The 19674-nt window shown below is 41.7% G+C and overlaps 1 protein-coding gene across 5 annotated transcripts in view; it reads right to left on the bottom strand.

Moving 5' to 3' along the window:
- The window catches only part of TMEM241 (transmembrane protein 241), a 123867-nt gene that overhangs the window by 96633 nt on the left and 7560 nt on the right, over nt 1-19674 (bottom strand). For 4 of the 5 annotated variants that reach the window (XR_011462503.1, XR_011462504.1, XM_070361939.1 and 1 more), the window contains exon 4: nt 15369-15446. Coding sequence is in view for 2 of the 5 variants with exons in the window: in XM_070361939.1 (XP_070218040.1) it covers nt 15369-15446 (78 nt within the window). In the remaining 3 variants the exon portion in view is untranslated. Of the gene's footprint in view, nt 1-15368; nt 15449-19674 lie in introns of those variants that run through there. The other variant, XM_070361941.1, reaches the window with a different exon arrangement.

Here is a 19674-nt window from a genome sequence, read left to right as displayed (position 1 = left end):
CCAACTCTCACATCCATACATGACCACTGGAAAAACCATAGCCTTGACTAGACGGACCTTTGTTGGCAAAGTAATGTTTCTGCTTTTCAATATGCTATCTAGGTTGATCATAACTTTTCTTCCAAGGAGTAAGAGTCTTTTAATTTCATGGCCGCAGTCACCATCTGCAGTGATTTTGGACACTAATAGATGGAGAAATATACTGTGTTCACGGATCGGAAGAATCAAGATAGTGAAATGAGTATACTACCCAAAGCAATCTATAGATTCAATGCAATCCCTATCAAGCTACCAACGGTATTTTTCACAGAGCTAGAACAAATAATTTCACAATTTGTATGGAAATACAAAAAACCTCAAATAGTCAAAGCAATCCTGAGAAAGAAGAATGGAACTGGAGGAATCAACCTGCCTGACTTCAGGCTCTACTACAAAGCCACAGTCATCAAGACAGTATGGTACTGGCACAAAGACAGAAATATAGATCAATGGAACAAAATAGAAAGCCTAGAGATAAATCCATGCACCTATGGACACCTTATCTTTGACAAAGGAGGCAAGAATATACAATGGAGAAAAGACAATCTCTTTAACAAGTGATGCTGGGAAAAATGGTCAACCACTTGTAAAAGAATGAAACTAGAACACTTTCTAACACCATACACAAAAACAAACTCAAAATGGATTAAAGATCTAAATGTAAGACCAGAAACTATAAAACTCCTAGAGGAGAACACAGGCAAAACGCTCTCTGACATAAATCACAGGAGGATCCCCTATGACCCACCTCCCAGAATACTGGAAATAAAAGCAAAAATAAACAAATGGGACCTAATTAAAAGCTTCTGCACAACAAAGGAAACTATAAGCAAGGTGAAAAGACAGCCTTCAGAATGGGAGAAAATAATAGCAAATGAAGCTACTGACAAAGAATTAATCTCAAAAATATACAAGCAACTCCTGCAGTTCAATTCCAGAAAAATAAATGACCCAATTAAAAAACGGGCCAAAGAACTAAACAGACATTTCTCAAAGAAGACATACAGATGGCTAACAAACACATGAAAAGATGCTCAACATCACTCATTATCAGAGAAACGCAAATCAAAACCACTATGAGGTACCATTTCACACCAGTCAGAATGGCTGCAATCCAAAAGTCTACAAGCAATAAATGCTGGAGAGGGTGTGGAGAAAAGGGAACCCTCTTACACTGTTGGTGGGAATGCAAACTAGTACAGCCACTATGGAGAACAGTGTGGAGATTCCTTAAAAAACTAGAAATTGAACTGCTATACGACCCAGCAATCCCACTGCTGGGAATATACCCTGAGGAAACCAGAACTGAAAGAAACACGTGTACCCCAATGTTCATCGCAGCACTGTTTATAATAGCCAGGACATGGAAGAAAGCTAGATGTCCATCAGCAGACAAATGGATAAGAAAGCTGTGGTACATATACACAATGGAGTATTACTCAGCCATTAAAAAGAATACATTTCAATCGGTTCTAATGAGGTGAATGAAACTGGAGCCTATTATACAGAGTGAAGTAAGCCAGAAAGAAAAACACCAATACAGTATACTAATGCATATATAGAGAATTTAGAAAGATGATAATGTTAACTCTGTATGCAAGACAGCAAAAGAGATGCAGATGTATAGAACAGTCTTTTGGACTCTGTGGGAGAGGGCAAGGGTGGGATAATTTGGGAGAATGGCATTGAAACATGTATAATATCATATGTGAAATGAATCGCCAGTCCAGTTTTGATGTATGATACAGGATGCTTGGGGCTGGTGCACTGGGATGACCCAGAGGGATGGTATGGGGAGGGAGGTGGGAGGGGGATTCAGGATGGGGAACACATGTACACCCGTGGCGGATTCATGTTGATGTATGGCAAAACCAATACAATTAGCCTCCAATTAAAATAAATAAATTTATATTAAAAAAAAAAAAATAAATGAAATGGAAAAATTTAAAAAAAAAAAAAAATACCACCAACATTTTTAAAATGTGTATTTTTTTAAAAAAGAGAAAGTTTAGGCAAAATTAGAAGATATGTACAAATAAACATTTTTTTCTGCATAAAAACTGTTAGCAGATTCTGAAAAGCAACTGGGACCTCTGGAAAGTTAAGGCTGTACTGCAAAGCTTTGAAACACAAAAAATGAGGGAAAATCTCTCAATTGTAGCAAAGTCTTTACAGCCAGAAATTTGTCATCCCAAGTGAAGCCATCTTAGACTTTCAGACTCCAGAAGTGTAAGATAATAAATTTGTGTTATTTTTAAGCCAAAAAAAAAAAATCTATCTCTGTGAGTACTTTAAGTATGGAGCATGGCATAAGGTCTAACTAAATTTTCCTCCATATCTTACAACTAGAGTAGAATTTTTTTCTCTCAATAAAACATGTTTCTTTTTGTTGTTAAAAAAAAAAAAAAAAAGGGGGACTTCCCTGGTGGTCATGTGGTTCAGACTTCACCATCCAATGCAGGGGGTGCCAATTAGACCCCTGGTTGGGGAGCTAAGATCCTACATGCCTTGTTGGCAAAGATCCAAAAAACGTACCACAGAAACAATATTGTAAGAAATTCAATAAAGACTTTAAAAAAAAAAAAAAAGAAAGGACTTCAACCAGAAAAAAATATACACAGGCTGCTTCAGGAATTCTAATTTGGATCTCTGGCTTCCAGAGTTTTCACAACTGTGAGTGGGATCTCACAATATGGAGGGGTCAGACCTTTCAACAGCTACTGGGGCAGATAAAATTCAGGACAACTGAACCTTCCATGATCTTCCAGGCAGTGTGTACACAAGGTGAAGACGTGAGCTGCAAGGGTGGTGTTTCTTAGCATTTTTGTCGTCTCTTGAAGCAGTTCTTTAAAAGCCTTTCTTCAGGGAGAAAGGAAACTATAATTTTGACACCCTAGTTAGCTCAGCTAAAACTGAGGATTCTTTTCTCAGAAGATACAGCAGTAAGTGATGGAAATCGTATCTAGTTCTGGGCACTGGAGACTATAATCTTATATGGTCACATGGTTGCCCAAATCTTGGAAATTATGATTAACTCTCTTCACTTCCAAGGACTGTTCCAGCAGTCAGCTAACTTTAACCAACAGCTCTAAAAGATGGACAGATTTCACTCACATTTCTGGGTGGGCTGTGCCCTGTCTTCTAGGTCAGGGCATCTAGGACAGGGGCTATCCAGGGGTCATAGAGGTCATCTAGGGGTGGGGGCAGGAAGGATGCACAAATACAGAGCAGGGGGTTGTATGTAATAGAAAGAATATGGTCAGGCAAACCTTCCTACTTAGCAAATCTATATTCCAACTCTGATGCTAGTTGGTTTTTACCCCAACTCTAAAGCTGATTTGCAGTGAAAGCTCACTTTTTTCATTTATAAAACAGGGATAATAATGCTCAGAAGGCTACTGAGATGATTAGCTAAGAGAATGAATAAGCAGCACTCGGGGCAAAGCATGGCATGTTAAAAAACTATTCAATAAATGTTCTGCTTCTGGGTTTTCATACACAACTTCAAGGACAGACACCACTAGGAAAGATTGAGAGATCTGCCTATATAAAATGGCCAAAAATATTATGAAGAAAATGAAAAGATGATTAACAAACCAGGAAAAATATAGGCAACACATAAAACCGGTTGGAGTTTAATATGCTTGATGTAGGATGAGTGTTTATAAATCAATGACAGAAAAACCAACTCCCCTAAAGAAAAAAGAAAAATAGTCAAATGACAAAAATAGGTAATTTTCTCTCTCCTGCTTCTGTGTGTGTCTCTCTCTCATACCCACATACACACAAGAAATACAAATGGCCAATAAACATACAAAAAATTATTCAACATCCATTATACTACAAGAATTTTAAAATAAAACAATGATATACTGGACTTTCCTGGTGATACAGTGGGCAGGAATCCGCTTGCCAGTGCAGGGGACGTGGGTTTGATCCCTGGTTCTTAGGGAGCAACTAAGCCCGTGTGCCGCAGCGACTGCTGAGACTACATGCGGTAATTAGTGAAGCCCGCCTAGTTAGAGCCTGTGCTCTGCAGCAAGAGAAGCACTACAGTGAGAAGCCCATGCACTGCAACTAGAGTAGCCTCTGCTCTTTGCAACTAGAGAAAGCCCAAGTGTAGCCACAAAGACCCGGCAGAGCTAAAAATAAATAAATAATTAATTTAAAAAACCTAAGCCAATCTTTTGAAAAATAATGATGTACCAAGTTTTGTCCAAGAAACTAGCAGTTTTTAAAAAATGATATGTAATGGGGAGGGAGGTGGGAGGGGGGTTCAGGATGGGGAACACATGCACACCTATGGCGGATTCATGTCAAAGTATGACAAAAACAATACAATATTGTAAAGTAATTAGCCTCCAATTAAAATAAATAAATTTATATTTAAAAAATGATATGTAATATAGGGGTCATAAAATTAATGCCTTCATATACTGCTGTGAGATATGTGTGAGTGTGTTAGTTGCTCAGTCGTGTCCAACTCTTTGCACTCCCATGGACTGTAACCTGCCAGGCTCCTCTGTCCATGGGATGGATTCTCCAGGCAGTAATACTGGAGTGAGTTGCCATTTTCTTCTCCAGGGGATCTTCCCAACCCAGGGATTGAACCTGGGTCTCCTACATCACAGGCGGATTCTTTACCATCTAAGCCATCAGGGAATCTAAATTGGTATTTTTCTGGAGGCTATGTACTTTATTATTTATTATTGCTGTTGATTAAGTACTTAAAGATATCTATGATGATGTTTCCACTGATAAGTGGAGTAAAACTGCATTGACCTCACTGTTGATCATCAAATATTCTTCAGCCTGTAGCCCTCACCCTCCAGATACCTGCATGGTTCACTCTTTCATGTACTCAGATCTCTACTCAAAAGTCATCTTATCCCTGAATCCTTCTTACGCATGCCATACAAAATAACAACCATCACCCCACCACTGGCCCACACTCAGGCATACACACATACACACTATCCACTTATCCAGCTCCATTTTTCTCTACACCTATCACATCATCCATTTACATTTCATTTGTTTCTTGTCTGTCTACCTCCATTAGAACATAGCAAGGGTTTTTGTTTGTTCTATTCCTTGTTTATCCCATACATCTAAAACAATATCTAGCTTATACAACAGATGCTCAAATATTTGCTGAATGAATCGCCATGAATTATTTTTGTAACTTAAAAAAAAAGTTTTCCCTGCTCTTGCTAGTTAGGTACAAAGCAACAAGATACATCAGGAAACTGCAGTCATGACCCTAATTCACATTTCTTCCTCTGTTTTTCTCAAGCCCTTCAGAGACTTTGCTCTGAACAGAATTGTTGGTGCTTACAGCTACTCAGTTTCCAAGGACAGGGATGAAAGCGAAAAATTCCTATATCTTGTCATCTGCCTCTCTAAAATGGCCCCAATGGAGGAGCTGTAACAATTTCAAATTCAATAAACATTTACAACAATCATGTTGGAACCTACAACCGTAACAACAAAAAACTGCATTAAAAAGCAAACATGTTTTTCTTCAATAGACAAGAACTTAGAAACTTGGAATAGAGGCAGTTATTTTGTTTTCTATGATAATTTAATCTCTTTTTCTTATTAAAAAATGGTGCCTTCCATGTTAGAAAATTTTGAAAACACAGATTATCAAGAAAAACATTATAATTACAATTATAATTACTACCCAAAGACAACCACTGTTAATACCTTGTTTCATCTCTTTCCAAACAGTACCCATACGCACATATACAAATACTTCAACAAAAATTGGATCCAACTATACAGGTTGTTTTATAACCTGCTTAACACCTTCCCATGTCAAAAAGGTCATCCCCAACTCATTAATAATTATATCCTATGCTGGTGGGCTACAGTCCATAGGGTTGCAAAGAGTCAGACACAGCTGAGGGACTGAGCACACAAGCATATCCCATGCTACGGCTGAACATATAAGTTCAGCCTAGGTTTTTACTATTCTAACGCAGTAATTATCCTTGACTATATTCTCCTCTCATATTCATGATGTTCACAATATTCAGAATGCATTTCCTTAAGTGGAATTGCTGTTCAAAGATACATCTATTAAAGTTTGCAACTAGTTATATAATTGCCTTCCAAGGACCTATACTGATTTATTCTCTGCTATGAACTGCATGTTAATGTCCTCCCAAAATTCACATGTTGAAATTCTAACCCTTAGTGTGATGGAGGGAGGCAGGGTCCTTGGGAGGTAATCAGATCATCAGGGTGTGGCCCTCAAGATGGAATTAGTGCCCCTGTAAGAAGAGACACGAGAGCATGCCTCCTCTATTCTCTCTGCTTCATCAATCTCTCTCTCTCTGTTTCCTACACACACCACCACCATGTTAAGATACAGCAAGAAAGAGTTCATGCATGCATGTGCGCTCAGTTGTTAAGTTGTGTCTGACTCTTAGTGACCCCATGGACTGGAGCCTGCCAGATTCCTGTCCATGGGATTTCCCAGCCAAGAATATTGGAGTGGATTGCCATTCCTCCTCCAGGGGATCTTCCCAACCCAGGGGTTGAACCCGTGTCTCCTGCACTGGCAGGCAGATTCTTTACCACTGAGCCACCAGGGCAGCCCAATAAGAAAGCAAACATCTACAAACCCAGAAGATGCCTTCCCCAGAACCCAACCACACTGGCACCTTGATCCTGGACATCCCAGCCTCCAGAACTGTGAGAGATAAATGTCTAATGTCTGTTGTTTAAGCCCACGGTCTTTCAGGCTAGCAGCCTGAGCTGATGGAGATGCTCCTTGGCAGCTCCAACACTGTGTGATTCCAAGACACTCAACAGCCTACTAGGAACAAAGAAACACCTCCTCTCCACCTTTAATTCATAAGGTGGCACCATCTGGGCCTCCTATGCTGGTTTACCCTTGCATTGTTCTATCAAAGGAGGCAAGACAGGATTAAATCCTGAGAAGGTCCTGGCAGAATCTGAAGTCTCTGTGGTTTGAGGACCTCTGGGGAGCTGTTGAACCAGGACATGCATGCGTGCATGTGTGTGTGTGTGTGTGTGTGTGTGTGTGTGTAGGAGGGATCTCATAGCAACTCCTTTTGAGAGAGATTGCAGACTGTACTCTGTTGAAGGACTATTTGCTACGGGGTCTGCTTTAAAAAGAGTGGTGACACACAGTTTTTCCTACATGATTTATTAGCACAAATGTTGCATCTTGTGTGCATCGTGTACTTTTTGCTTTCTGCTTCTGCACACTCTACTGTCCCTAAGAACCCTGATGAATAAAGCATTTTGCAAGAAGCTAACAATAGTCTGTTGGCATGAATCTTAAAACTGTTGTTACTGAGATGAAGGCTAATTAAATTAAATCACTTGTTTTTCAAATAGAGCATGCATTATTGAAGGAACATCTGCTCTCTGAAAACACTCAGTTTATCTGTTCATGGGAGCCTGGCAGGATCCTTGAGCTGAATTCTTAAAAACTCTTGTGTTATACTGACACCTAGTGACCCTAAAGCTGTTTCCAAACTTGAAAATAACCCTTGCCCAAGATATCAGGGAGCTTCCCTGGTGGCTCAGAGGTAAAGAATCTGCCTGCCAATGCAGGAGACGCAGGTTTGATCCCTGGATCAGGAAGATCCCCCAGAGTAGGAAATGGCAATGCACTCATCAGTTGAGTCCCTAGGTGGGGAACATCCCCTGGAGTAGGAGATGGCAACCTGCTCCAGTATTCTTGCCTGGAGAATTCCATGGACACAGGAGCCTGATGGGCCCCAGTCCATGGGGTCGCAAAGAGTTGGACATGACTGAGCACTATGGACAGAGGTCCCCAAATATGAAGTGAGGCAGGATAAAAGAGGAACATATCTCATCTCTAATAGATGGGAGAAAGAAAACAAGCACCTTGCTCATGCACAGGGTCCAGGGAACTACAAATCCAAGTTAATGTGCAAGACATAACAGTCTAAGGATGTTTACATTTCATACCATGGATTTAAGAGGCCAGAAAGGGCCGTCTGGACTGGGAGTGACAGCGCCACATGGTGAGTCTATTATGAATGAGTTCAGCAGATTCCTTTGCACTGAGTGGTGTGGGCATGGCCTGCAGTGTCAAAGGTCAGAAAATCCCATCCAGAGAAAGACCAATACCGCATGGTATCACTTATATGGGTCACCTTTTTTTAGAAAGTCAAACTTAATAGCAACTGAGTAGAAAAGTAGTTGTCAGTGGCTAGGGAGTGGGGGGAACAACTCCTGATAAAAGGACACAAACTTTCAGCTACAAGGTGAATAATGTGTATTGATTATTGGTGAACAATGAACAATGTATTCTATGAGGATCTAATATATCATACAGTGACTACAACTGCTCACATTGTACCCTATCACTGAAATTTGCTAATAAACTTAACTGTTCTCACAAAATAAATAAATAAGTGAGGTGATGGATGCCTTTATTAATGCAAGGTGGGAATCTCTCACAATGCGTGTGTATATACATATATAATACATCACCACACTGCATACTTTGTGCGTGTGCATGCTCAGTCGCTCAGTCATGTCCAACTCTTTGCGACCCCATGGACTGTAGGCCACCAGGCTCCTCTGTCCATGGAATTCTCCAAGCAAGAATTCTGGAGCAGGTTGCCATCTCCTACTCCAGGGGATATTGCCCACCTAGGGATTGAACCCATGTCTCCTGTGTCTCTTGTATTGGCAGGTGAATTCTTAACCCACTGAGTCACCTGAGAAGCCCCACTGCATACTCTGAATAACTTTAAATTGTATTTGTGAAGGGTACTTCAAAAAAAGCTGATACTTCAGGAGGACTTCCCTGGTGGTCCAGTGGTTAAGAATCCATCTGCCAGTGCAGAAGACACGGGTTCAATCCCTGGTCTGGGAAGATTTCACATGCTGTGGGGCAACTAAGCCCACGTGCCACAACTTCTGAAACCAAGGGCCCTAGAGGGCCTTGCTCTGCAGCAAAAGAAGCCAGCACAATGAGAAGCCCATGTGCCACAGCTAGAGAAAGCCCATGTGCAGTAATGAAGACCAAAAGCAGCCCGAAAACGCTGATACTTAAAAAAATCTTGTCCTTTTACTATCACTGGCCTACTGGACTCTCCCCAGGTACCACCCCAATCACCAGACCAACACCAGTCAGATTTTATTCCCTGTTTTATTCTTTTGGTGGTTCTTAGCATTTTTCCCGGAGAAGGCAATGGCACCCCACTCCAGTACTCTTGCCTGGAAAATCCCGTGGACGGAGGAGCCTGGTTGGCTGCAGTCCATGGGGTCGCTAAGAGTCGGACACGACTGAGCGACTTCACTTTCATTTTTCACTTTCATGCATTGGAGAAGGAAATGGCAACCCATTCCAGTATTCTTGCCTGGAAAATCCCAGGGACAGAGGAGCCTGTTGGGCTGCCGTCTATGGGGTCGCACAGAGTGGACACGACTGACACGACTTAGCAGCAGCAGCAGCATATTTCCTGTGGAAGTTTTGAAAGCTGGCTTTATTATTCCCCTAAAGTAATTCCAACATATGCATATGTGTAAAGTATTCCTCTGGAGCAAAAACAACAGGGAAGACTATCAAAACACATGAATCTGAGTGCTAACTTTCCTCCGTGAGCAAAGATGACTTTTTAGAAAACTACGAGTCTTTCAACACTATTTGGGAAATTTGGACCACCAGTAGCTTTGACAAAGATGGGCTAGCTCACTGAAAAACCAATAAATAATCAATAATTAAAAAGAAGTATAATCTCAACCCTAGCTGGCTATCTCATTGTTCATATCTTTATGGACAGGGCTAAGTTAATTTGCAGGTTTTATCAAAGATATTTGTTAAGGTTCTCCAGCAAAGACTCTCAGTGGAAAATTAAGGGGTGGGGGCTTCTTCATCTATTAGAAATCTCTGGTCACAAAGATATTAGGACACAGGTTGTTGTTTTTCTAACGTAGAATTTCTCTTAACTGAAAACCTTGAGAGTCAAACTTTTTTCTCATAGTGGACAAAAAGTGACAAGTAGGCTAAAGGTTACTCTCAAAATATTTTTATTTAAATATACAGCCTGGTAACACAGGAGCCGGGAGATGCCATCTAAAGTCTCCAGTGAGAGACTTCCCTGATGGTCCAGTGGTTAAGAAAGTGCACGTCCATCACAGGGGGCATGGGTTCAATCCCTGGTCAGGGAACTAAGATTCTGGATGCCCCAAGGTACAGCCAAAATAAAGAAATAATTTTTAAATAAAATACCGTCTCCAGTGAATTTACAACTGAGTCTGTCCTCAGCAGCGGTTCTAGAATCTAACAGAAGGACATGGTCTCGCTGTGCTACAATGTTGTCAGCTGAAACAGGTCACAATGTTCATTCAGGATCACATTTTGTAAATACAGAAAGCTCCCGCTCAGGCCTTCCAACATCTGCTAGAAAAATCACTGCAATGTTCTGCAAAGGTTTGACAACAGCAGGAGCCACTGTAGAATGACAAGCTTGTGAATGAAAACCAGTGCTATCTTTCCCAAGATAGAGCCTCCCAGGGTATCATCCGGCACCCAGTGATAACAACTGGGTGCTGGGCAAACATCTGGGAGAAGAACAATTTCATCGGGTCAGGTAGTGGAGTCGGTACATGACATGGCCAGAGGCTGACCCACACAGCAGTCATGGCCTCTCTGCAATGGAAGAAGCGTGGTACTAGGTTCTGTGACTTATTTGAGAGGGAATCTAGGATTCTCCTGTACTCCCGGCTACAACGACAGTTTAAATGAACTCTCAACGGCATAGGCTATTAAACACCAATTTGCAGAGGGTGGGATGAATTGAGAGAGTAGCACTGAAATATATACACATGGTGCGTGCATGCTAAGTCGCTTTAGTCGTGTCCTACTCTTTGTGACCCTATAGACTAGACTATAGTCCACCAGGCTCCTCTGTCCATGGGATTCTCCAGGCAAGAATACTTGAGTGGGTTGCCATGTCCTACTCCTGGGGATCTTCCTGACCCAGGGATCGAACCCATGTCTTTTATGTCTTCTGCATTGGAAGGCAGGTTCTTTACCACTAGTGCCACCTGGGAAGACCATACACATGGTAAATATATATACTTCAGTTCAGTTCAGTTCAGTTGCTCAGTCGTGTCCGACTCCTTGCAACCCCATGAATTGCAGCACGCCAGGCCTCCCTGTCCATCACCAACTCCCGGAGTTCACTCAGACTCACGTCCATCGAGTCGGTGATGCCATCAAGCCATCTCATCCTCTGTCATCCCCTTCTCCTCCTGCCCCCAATCCCTCTCAGCATCAGAGTCTTTTCCAATGAGTCAACTCTTCACATGAGGTGGCCAAAGTACTGGAGTTTCAGCTTCAGCATCATTCCTTCCAAAGAAATCCCAGGGCTGATCTCCTTCAGAATGGACTAGTTGGATCTCCTTGCAGTCCAAGGGACTCTCAAGAGTCTTCTCCAACACCACAGTTCAAAAGCATCAATTCTTCGGCGCTCAGCTTTCTTCACAGTCCAACTCTCACATCCATACATGACCCCTGGGAAAACCATAGCCTTGACTAGACGGACCTTTGTTGGCAAAGTAATGTCTCTGCTTTTCAATATGCTTACCATGAGTAAAATAGATAGATAGTAGGAAGTTGCTATATAACACAGGGAGTTCAGCCCAGTGCTCTATGATGACCTAGAGGGGTAGGAGGGAGATATGGGAGGGAGGCTCAAGAGGGAGAGGATAATATGTATACTTAAGGCTGATTCACATTGTTGTATAGCAGAAACCAACACAACATTGCAAAGCAATTATCTTCCAATTAAAAAAAAAGAAGGACCAATTTGGGGCCCGCTCTCCACGGGTGAGGGGTTTCCCTTGTGGTTCAGCTGGTAAAGAATCTGCCTACAATGTGGGAGACCTGGGTTTGATCCCTGGGTTGGGAAGATCCCTGGAGAAGAGAAAGGCTACCCACTCCAGTATTCGACCTGGAGAATTCCATGGACTGTATAGTTCACGGGGTCGCAAAGAGTTGGACACGACTGAGTGACTTTCGCTTTCACTCCATGGGTGATGCGGATGTCCATGATGTCACTGGGAACTCCAAACTGTCTTCCTGGGGTTGTTTCCTTTCTGAGTAGAGCCCACCCTCCATTATCTCTACACAAGTCCACAGTCACACAGCGAACAAGTCCAGTCACACAGCAAAGCTGGACTTTGGTTCTCTACTGACATCATCAGAAAGCCAAGCCTGCTAGGAAACAGCAGCCACGGCAAACACAAACCCAGTTCCGCCCAGCCCATGAAGGAGCCCTGGGCCTGGGTCCCTGCCACTTGCTACCTGGTTAACACCCCTCTGCCCAGGGCCCGGGGTGACTGGAAATGCTGAGCTGTGACACCCGTTATCAACCACAAGACCCACTACAAACTAAGACACTAGAATCTTTGCCAAGAAGCTTAACTGGGCTGATATTGTGTGTGGCCGTGAAACCACCAAAGAAGTCCAGGGGATAAAACTGAAAAAAGTCTCTGGGAGCTTTAGCAAGGGGACTAAAAAGAAATACGATGACAGCTCTTCTGAGATGGGTAACATCTAGCAGCATGTGTGTTCAAGGGACAGCAGTGTCTCGTGGGTCTCAAACTTCTCTGTTGAGAACCACTTCTTTCAAGGAAAGCATCTTGAGTATCTTTGACTTCACTAAGTTCTACTAGTCATTTTCCCCTTCCCCCCTCCAAAAACAAGCAATAAAAATATGAAGAAATCCATCAACGGATAAATGGATACACTAAATGCAGTATACAATGTGGTATAAAAACAAAATGTGGTCTATATACACAATGAAAAGCCTTAACAAGGAAGGAAATGTTGACACAATCTTCAACATGGATGAAGCTTGTAGGTATTACGCCAAGTGAAAAAAACCAGTCACAAAAGGACAAGTACCATACAACTCTATTTAAAGGAGGTACCCAGAGTAGGTAAATTCATAGAGACAGAAAACAACAGAGCTTTACCAGGGGCTGGGGTGGGTAGAGAGAGAGGGGAGCTATCATCTGTTTATTTTTTATTTTGCCAGTCTTTGAGGTATGTGGGATCTTGGTTTCCTCACCAAGGATTGAAGCCATGCCCCCAACAGTGGAACCATGGAGTCTTAATTACCAGATCATGAGGGAAGTCCTGTAGCTATATTTTTTAAGATTTTTTTTTTTTTAATGCCAGAGCTATCATGTAATAGATACAGAGTTTCTGTTTGGAATGATAAAAAGTTCTGGAAATGGATGGTGGTAATGGTTGTACAATATTGTGAACATACTTAATGCCACCGAACTGTATACTTTAAAACTATTTTAAAACAGTAAATATTATGTTATGTATCTTTCACATGCCAAAAAATGTTTAAGTATGAACAATGGCATTGCTCTTAAGCAAATATGAGTAAAGTAATGTTTCCAGTCCTGTGCTCAGTCACATCCGACTCTGCAACCCCATGGACTGTAGCCGGCCAGGTTCCTCTGTCCATGGGATTCTCCAGGCAAGAGTACTGGAGTGGGTTGCCATTTCCTTCTCTAAGGGATCTTCCCAATCCAGGGATTGAACCCATGTCTCTTGAGTCTCCTGCACTGGCAGGCTGATTCTTTACTACTGGTATCACCTGGGAATCCCTAGGTAATGTTTAAATGACCATTATGAACAAGTAAATAATTCTCATCAGAAACTACAAGTTAATCATAGTCAGGAATGCTGTAAGAGTGGAAGATCCGTGTTGATCAGCCCTGGTAGACCCCAGTCTAAAATCTGACAGCCAATTCTCTTGCTTCTGTGGAGGAATACATTCAACTATTCGGAGTCCAAATGCTTTGTTATTTAACCAAATCATAGAACTATCACATGCTTTGTGAATTCAGGACCCACATTTGTTTAAATGGAGACCCAGTTCTCACTGAACTATCCACCATAATAACAGAGTATAAGACATGTGCTCAATATCACCTATGAAATCCCAGAAGTCTGTATTTTATCAAGTAGAGAACACTCTACCATGGAAATGCAAGAGTATGACTTAATGAACTATTCCTTCAGATTAGTTAAGCATTTCATGTGGGATATTCTTTCAGAATATGAACTATGATGTAATTGGGTCAGGGAAATTAATCCACACCCAAGTTCCCAGGGCCTCACCCTTGTCAAACCTCTTCAGACCAGTATTTTGCTCTCCAGTTATATGTTTTCAGGAGGAGCCAAAATTATTAATATTTATACTGGTCTCATTCCCAAAGCTTCTCCAGTATGCTAAGCCAAGGGGTGACTTAGCAAGGAAGCAATTTATCTTCATGGAGAAGTTGGGCAGATAACTCGGACCACAAGGCAAATGACTTGGCCTGATCATTCAACTGGGATATTTACCTAATTTATGTAAATCTTAACTTCATTTTCTTTTCATTTTCTACATCATTTCAGGTGAGGCATGATGTTCTCAAAGAATCATGAGGATTTACCTATGTGAGGATTTATCTATGATTCACATAGCCAATTCAGATGATCATTTTGGCTGAAAAATGTCATGGTCTTTGACATTTCTTTTAAATCTATTTGAAAAGCGGTCTTAATAGAATCATAACAACAATGTGTGACTGAATTGGACCTTGGATCAGAATTTTTGTGGAGAGGGTTATAAAGAATATTATTACGGAAACTGGCAAAATAAATATTGGTCTACAGATGAGATAATACTATTGTATCAGTGTTAATTTCCTCATTTTGATAACTACTGAAGTCATGTAAGAGAAAATCCTTACTCTTAAGAAATACACACTCAGCAATTTAGAATTAAAGAAAATCTGCTATTTACTTTCAAATAATTCAGAAAAAAATGACTGTATATATATATATATGTATATATCAAGAGAAAATGATAATAGAAGCAAGGTAAAATAATAATTGGGAAATCTGAATAAAGAGTATGGGACCTTTTTATACCACTTTTAACTGTTTTGTAAGCAGGAAATAGTTTCAAAATAAAAAATGTATCCCCCAAATTTAAAGTTGATTTAATAACTTACTCATAGTAATCCTATAATCTAAAACAAAGTTAAATTAATATGGCATTATAATTTTTATATCTCAATTTATTTTAACATTACATTAGTGGCATTAACCAGGAAAACTCTACTTGAGTTCTACTTGATTATAAAGCCATTGAATCTCAAGATTAGAAGGGAATTAAGAGATCATACAACTCAAATAAACATGAGTATTTCCCAATGTAACACCATGCAATACAAATAACATACAAGGAAGCAGGGTATGAATCATGAATGAAGCACAGAAGAGGCAATTCTACCTTGAACGGCTGCTGATCTCCACCCAGCCCAGTTTCCATGACACATGAAGCAAAAGTCCACCAACCAATGTCTGCCACCTGAAAAGGAAAAGGGCCAAGGTGAATTTAAGAGTGCCACGGTCTCATGGTTCACCCCCACAGATGTGTTGACTGACAACTGTGAGCCTTCTTACAACTCTTTTCTACCACTTTCTCTGAATCATCACCCCAGCTCTAGACCTGTCCTTCTCGACCTCTGCTATTATAAGTCCAGCGGTACCACTCCCTGCTGACACTGACCGTCTCCTCTTCTTATTCTAGACTTTTCCTGAACAGTCTCACCCACAGCCAGCACGTCTCCATGACCTTGCACTGGTGAGTCCCAAACCCCCCTTCTCACAGGATGCAGCCATCTTGACACCAACCCCAAGCTCCTGATGATAAAACTTAATCTGGAATTTCCCCTTCCCCATCCTGGCCATCCTCCTACTATTCCTAATCAGCCAAACTGGAAACCTAGATGTCATCCTAGCCCTCCTCTGCCATCACGTCCCTCATCTACTTACAAAATCCTATTGACTTTATCCCCATAACAGCTCTGAAACCTGAAGCCTTCCCTTCCATCCCTCTACCTAATTCAACCTCCCATCATCCCACATCTAGACCACAGCATCAGTTCCTTAGCGGATCTGCTTTCTCTCCAGGCTTGCCCTGCACTGTCCATCTTCCATGATGCAGCCAAAGGGTTTGTTCTAAAATGCAAACCTAATTGTGCTCCTCACTTGTTTTAAGAACAGTTGATTCCTCCTGATGTCACAGGCAGCAGCTCTCAGCCCCCTTGCTATGCCAACATGCCTGGGGACATGAAGTTCTCAGGAGACATATTTCTTCAAGTGCAAAGTTCAGGCGGGGGGCACAGGTGACAAAATAAGCACCCCTCGCCTCCCAGTACAGAAAGTACAGCAAACGCCAAATGAATGATGGGTATTATAGGGTCTTCCCTGGTGGCTCAGACAGTAAGGAAGCTGCCTGCAATGCTGGAGACCCAGGTTCAATCCCTAGGTCGGGAAGATCCCCTGGAGAAGGGAATAGCAATCCACTCCAGTATTCTTGCCTGGAGATTTCCATGGACAGAGGAGGCTGGCTGGCTACAGTCCGTGGGATCGCAGAGTCAGACATGACTGAGTGCCAAATGTGTGACAGGTACTGTAGGCACAACTTTATCCCGTTCTGCAGTAACTGCTTTTACTCTATTTTTGGTGAGTCATTCATAAATTTCAAAACCTTATTTTTAGTTATGACTTGAGACATCTCACCTCCAGAGGTGATTACAACACATCCACGCGTTGGGACATGACAGTGGAGAACCCCTGGTCTAAAGGACAAAGTCACTTGCATGGGACACACAAGCCTCCCAGGACCTGCAGCCGCTCCTCCCCAGGGTCAGCTCCTGTTCATCTGCCAGTGGCAGCCACATTCTAGCTACACTGAACTGGCCACAGCCTTGGCAATGTGCCAGGTTGTTTCACACTTCTTAGAGTCTGCACATGTGGTCCTCTTGACCCATAAAGTCTTCCCATCTCCTCTGTGTTGGAGGACACCTGCCCATCCTATAAGATCCAGGTTTTATGGCTCCCTTGTGGAGCCTTCCATGACCCCACCAGGTAGCATGGAAATACATGGGGTTGTGTCCTCCAACAGCTTGGTCTAGAGCAGTGGATCTCGATCGTGTGGATCTCCCCCCCAGGGGACACTTGGCAGTATCTGGAGACATTTTTGGTTGTCACAGCTGGGGGTGGGGGAGGCATTGCTACTGGCATCTGATAAGTAGAAGCCAGGATGCTGCCAAACACCTTGTAACATGGTGGACAGCCTCTCAGAAGAGTTAACCAGGTCAAAACATCAATAGTGCTGAGGCTGAGAAACCCTAGTGCAGTGGGAAGTAAGCGAATGAACCGGTAAATACAATAAGGTGTGATAAAGTCCTAAGGGGAACAGTACCAGGTAGCACAAAACACGCTAGCAGGGAGCAACTGATCTAGTCTAGGGAGCTGGGTAAATTTTCCTAGAGAAAGTATTGGGTTGGCCAAAAACTTCATTCAGGTTTCCCATGCAACAGTACGAAAACCCAAACGGACTTTTTGGCCAACCCAACAAATCTGAACAGATGCCTGTCCAAAGTAGGAGGCCCAGAATGGACAATGGCTCACAGGTGAGAGAGAGTCGCTCCAGCAAAGCTTCTTGTTGTTGAACTGCTCAGTCGTGTCTAAGTATTACGCCACCCCATGGACTGTAGCCAGCCAGGCTCCTCTGTCCATGGGATTTCCCAGGCAAGAATACTGGACGGGGTTGCCCTTTCCCTCTCTAGGGGATCTTCTTGACCCAGGGATCAAACCTTCGTACCCGCGTCACCTACTTGGCAGGTGGATTCTTTACCACTGAGCCACGGGGGAAGCCCACAGAGAAGGAGGGTAAAAAGCAATTCAGGTGACAACAACATCCTTTCCCACCTAAATTCCCTAAGTCCCTCGACCTGGACAGAAGTGAAAGAGCAATCAGGGTCGGAAAAGGAGAAAACAATATCCCAGCTTTATTGACCAAAACATACACAATCATGGATGATATCTTTTAAGGTTTTGCTATGAACTACTAGGGAGAAACTTGACAGTGATTGTAAAGTTCACCCGAAACAACATATTGGTGATAATATGATAAGGAACAAAAAATTAAAAAACATAAAAGAGTAAGTGATGATAAATCTTCTCCCCTTCCCTGTCTGCTCTCTGCACCATGCCCATCTTTCCCTATGGTAACCACTCTTATTAGGGTCTTCACCTTTTTAAGATTTTTTTTTTGATGTGGACTATTTTTAAAGTCTTTATTGAATTTGTTACAATATTGCCTCTGTTTTATGTTTTGGCCGGGAAGCATGTGGGGTCTTAGCTCCATGACCAGGGATCAAACCCGCACCCCCTGCATTGGAAGACACAGTCTTAACCACTGGACTACCGGAAGTCCTCTGATTTTTTTTTTTTTGGCCACACCAGGCAGCTTTAATATCTTAGTTTTCAGACCAGGGACTGAACACGGGGCCACAGCAGTGAAAGCACTGAATCCTAACCACTGGACCATCAGGGAATTCCCAATCTTTTAAAATGAGGAAAACATACACACATTTCTAGAAGGTGGTAGTGTATTACACTGTTTTGGACTTTCTCTTGTTCCCCGTTAAATGGGGAACAAAATCTTGAAGATCTCTCCTTTTCAATACACAAGAGTTTCCTTGCTTTTTTTAAACGTTTGAATGGTATTCCACAAGGAATACAATATAATTTATTTAATTGATTCTATATAGATGAAAATTAGGCTGATTAAAAATGCTTGTCACCAACAGCTGCAATGTTTCACATGTATATCTCTGCAAATATTTTGTTTAAACAAATGCAAGTAAAAAAAATAATAAAATAAATAAATAAATAAATAAATGCAAGTAAATCTGTCGGGTAGATTCCCAGAAGTAGAATTGCTGGATTGAAGGATTCAAACCATTGCCATATTGCTATATTCTACCAAAATGCCAATCACTGACAGTGTGCCAATTATTAACATCAACAGTTTTCTACCTATAATCAATGTATGAGAGCATGAGAGTACCTGCTTTTTTTAATTGTTTGTTTTGTTGTGGACCATTTTTAAAGTCTTTATTAAATCTGTTACAATATTGATCCTGTTTTTTCTTTTGGCTTTTTGGCCAAGAGGCATGTGGAATCTTATCTCCTCAACCAGGGATCAAACCCACACCTCCTGCATAGGAAGGTGAAGTCTTAACCACTGGACCACCAGGAAAATCCCTAGAGCACCTACCTGCTTTCTACATCCTCGTCAACACTGTATTATCAAATCTTAAAATTTTATTTTTCAAATCTTGTTAGTAAAAATATATCTCAACACAGTATAAAATTATATTTTCTCATGAATGAAGAATATCTTTTTATGTGTTCAAAAGCCCTTTGTAGGTAGGACTTTTGTTTTTAAGGTCGCTAAGTCGCTTCAGTCGTGTCCGACTCTGTGCGACCCCATAGACGGCAGCCCACCAGGCTCCCCCGTCCCTGGGATTCTCCAGGCAAGAACACTGGAGTGGGTTGCCATTTCCTTCTCCATGTTTTTGAGGTAGAGATCTAGTTTTACTGCACTGGGATTGTATAATTGCGACTCTTTAGGAAATAATTGATGTTTTATTCATGGTGAATATTCTATGGGCATTTTAAAAGGGGGCATAATCTCTATTTTCAAGATACTGAGTCTGATATTTATTAATTGCACTATT

The sequence above is a fragment of the Bos mutus genome, chromosome 24 (genome assembly GCF_027580195.1).
Source record: "Bos mutus isolate GX-2022 chromosome 24, NWIPB_WYAK_1.1, whole genome shotgun sequence".
NCBI classification, from domain to species: domain Eukaryota; kingdom Metazoa; phylum Chordata; class Mammalia; order Artiodactyla; family Bovidae; genus Bos; species Bos mutus.
The sequence above is the reverse complement of the archived record's forward strand: the minus strand, read 5'-3'. Positions and strand labels throughout refer to the sequence as shown.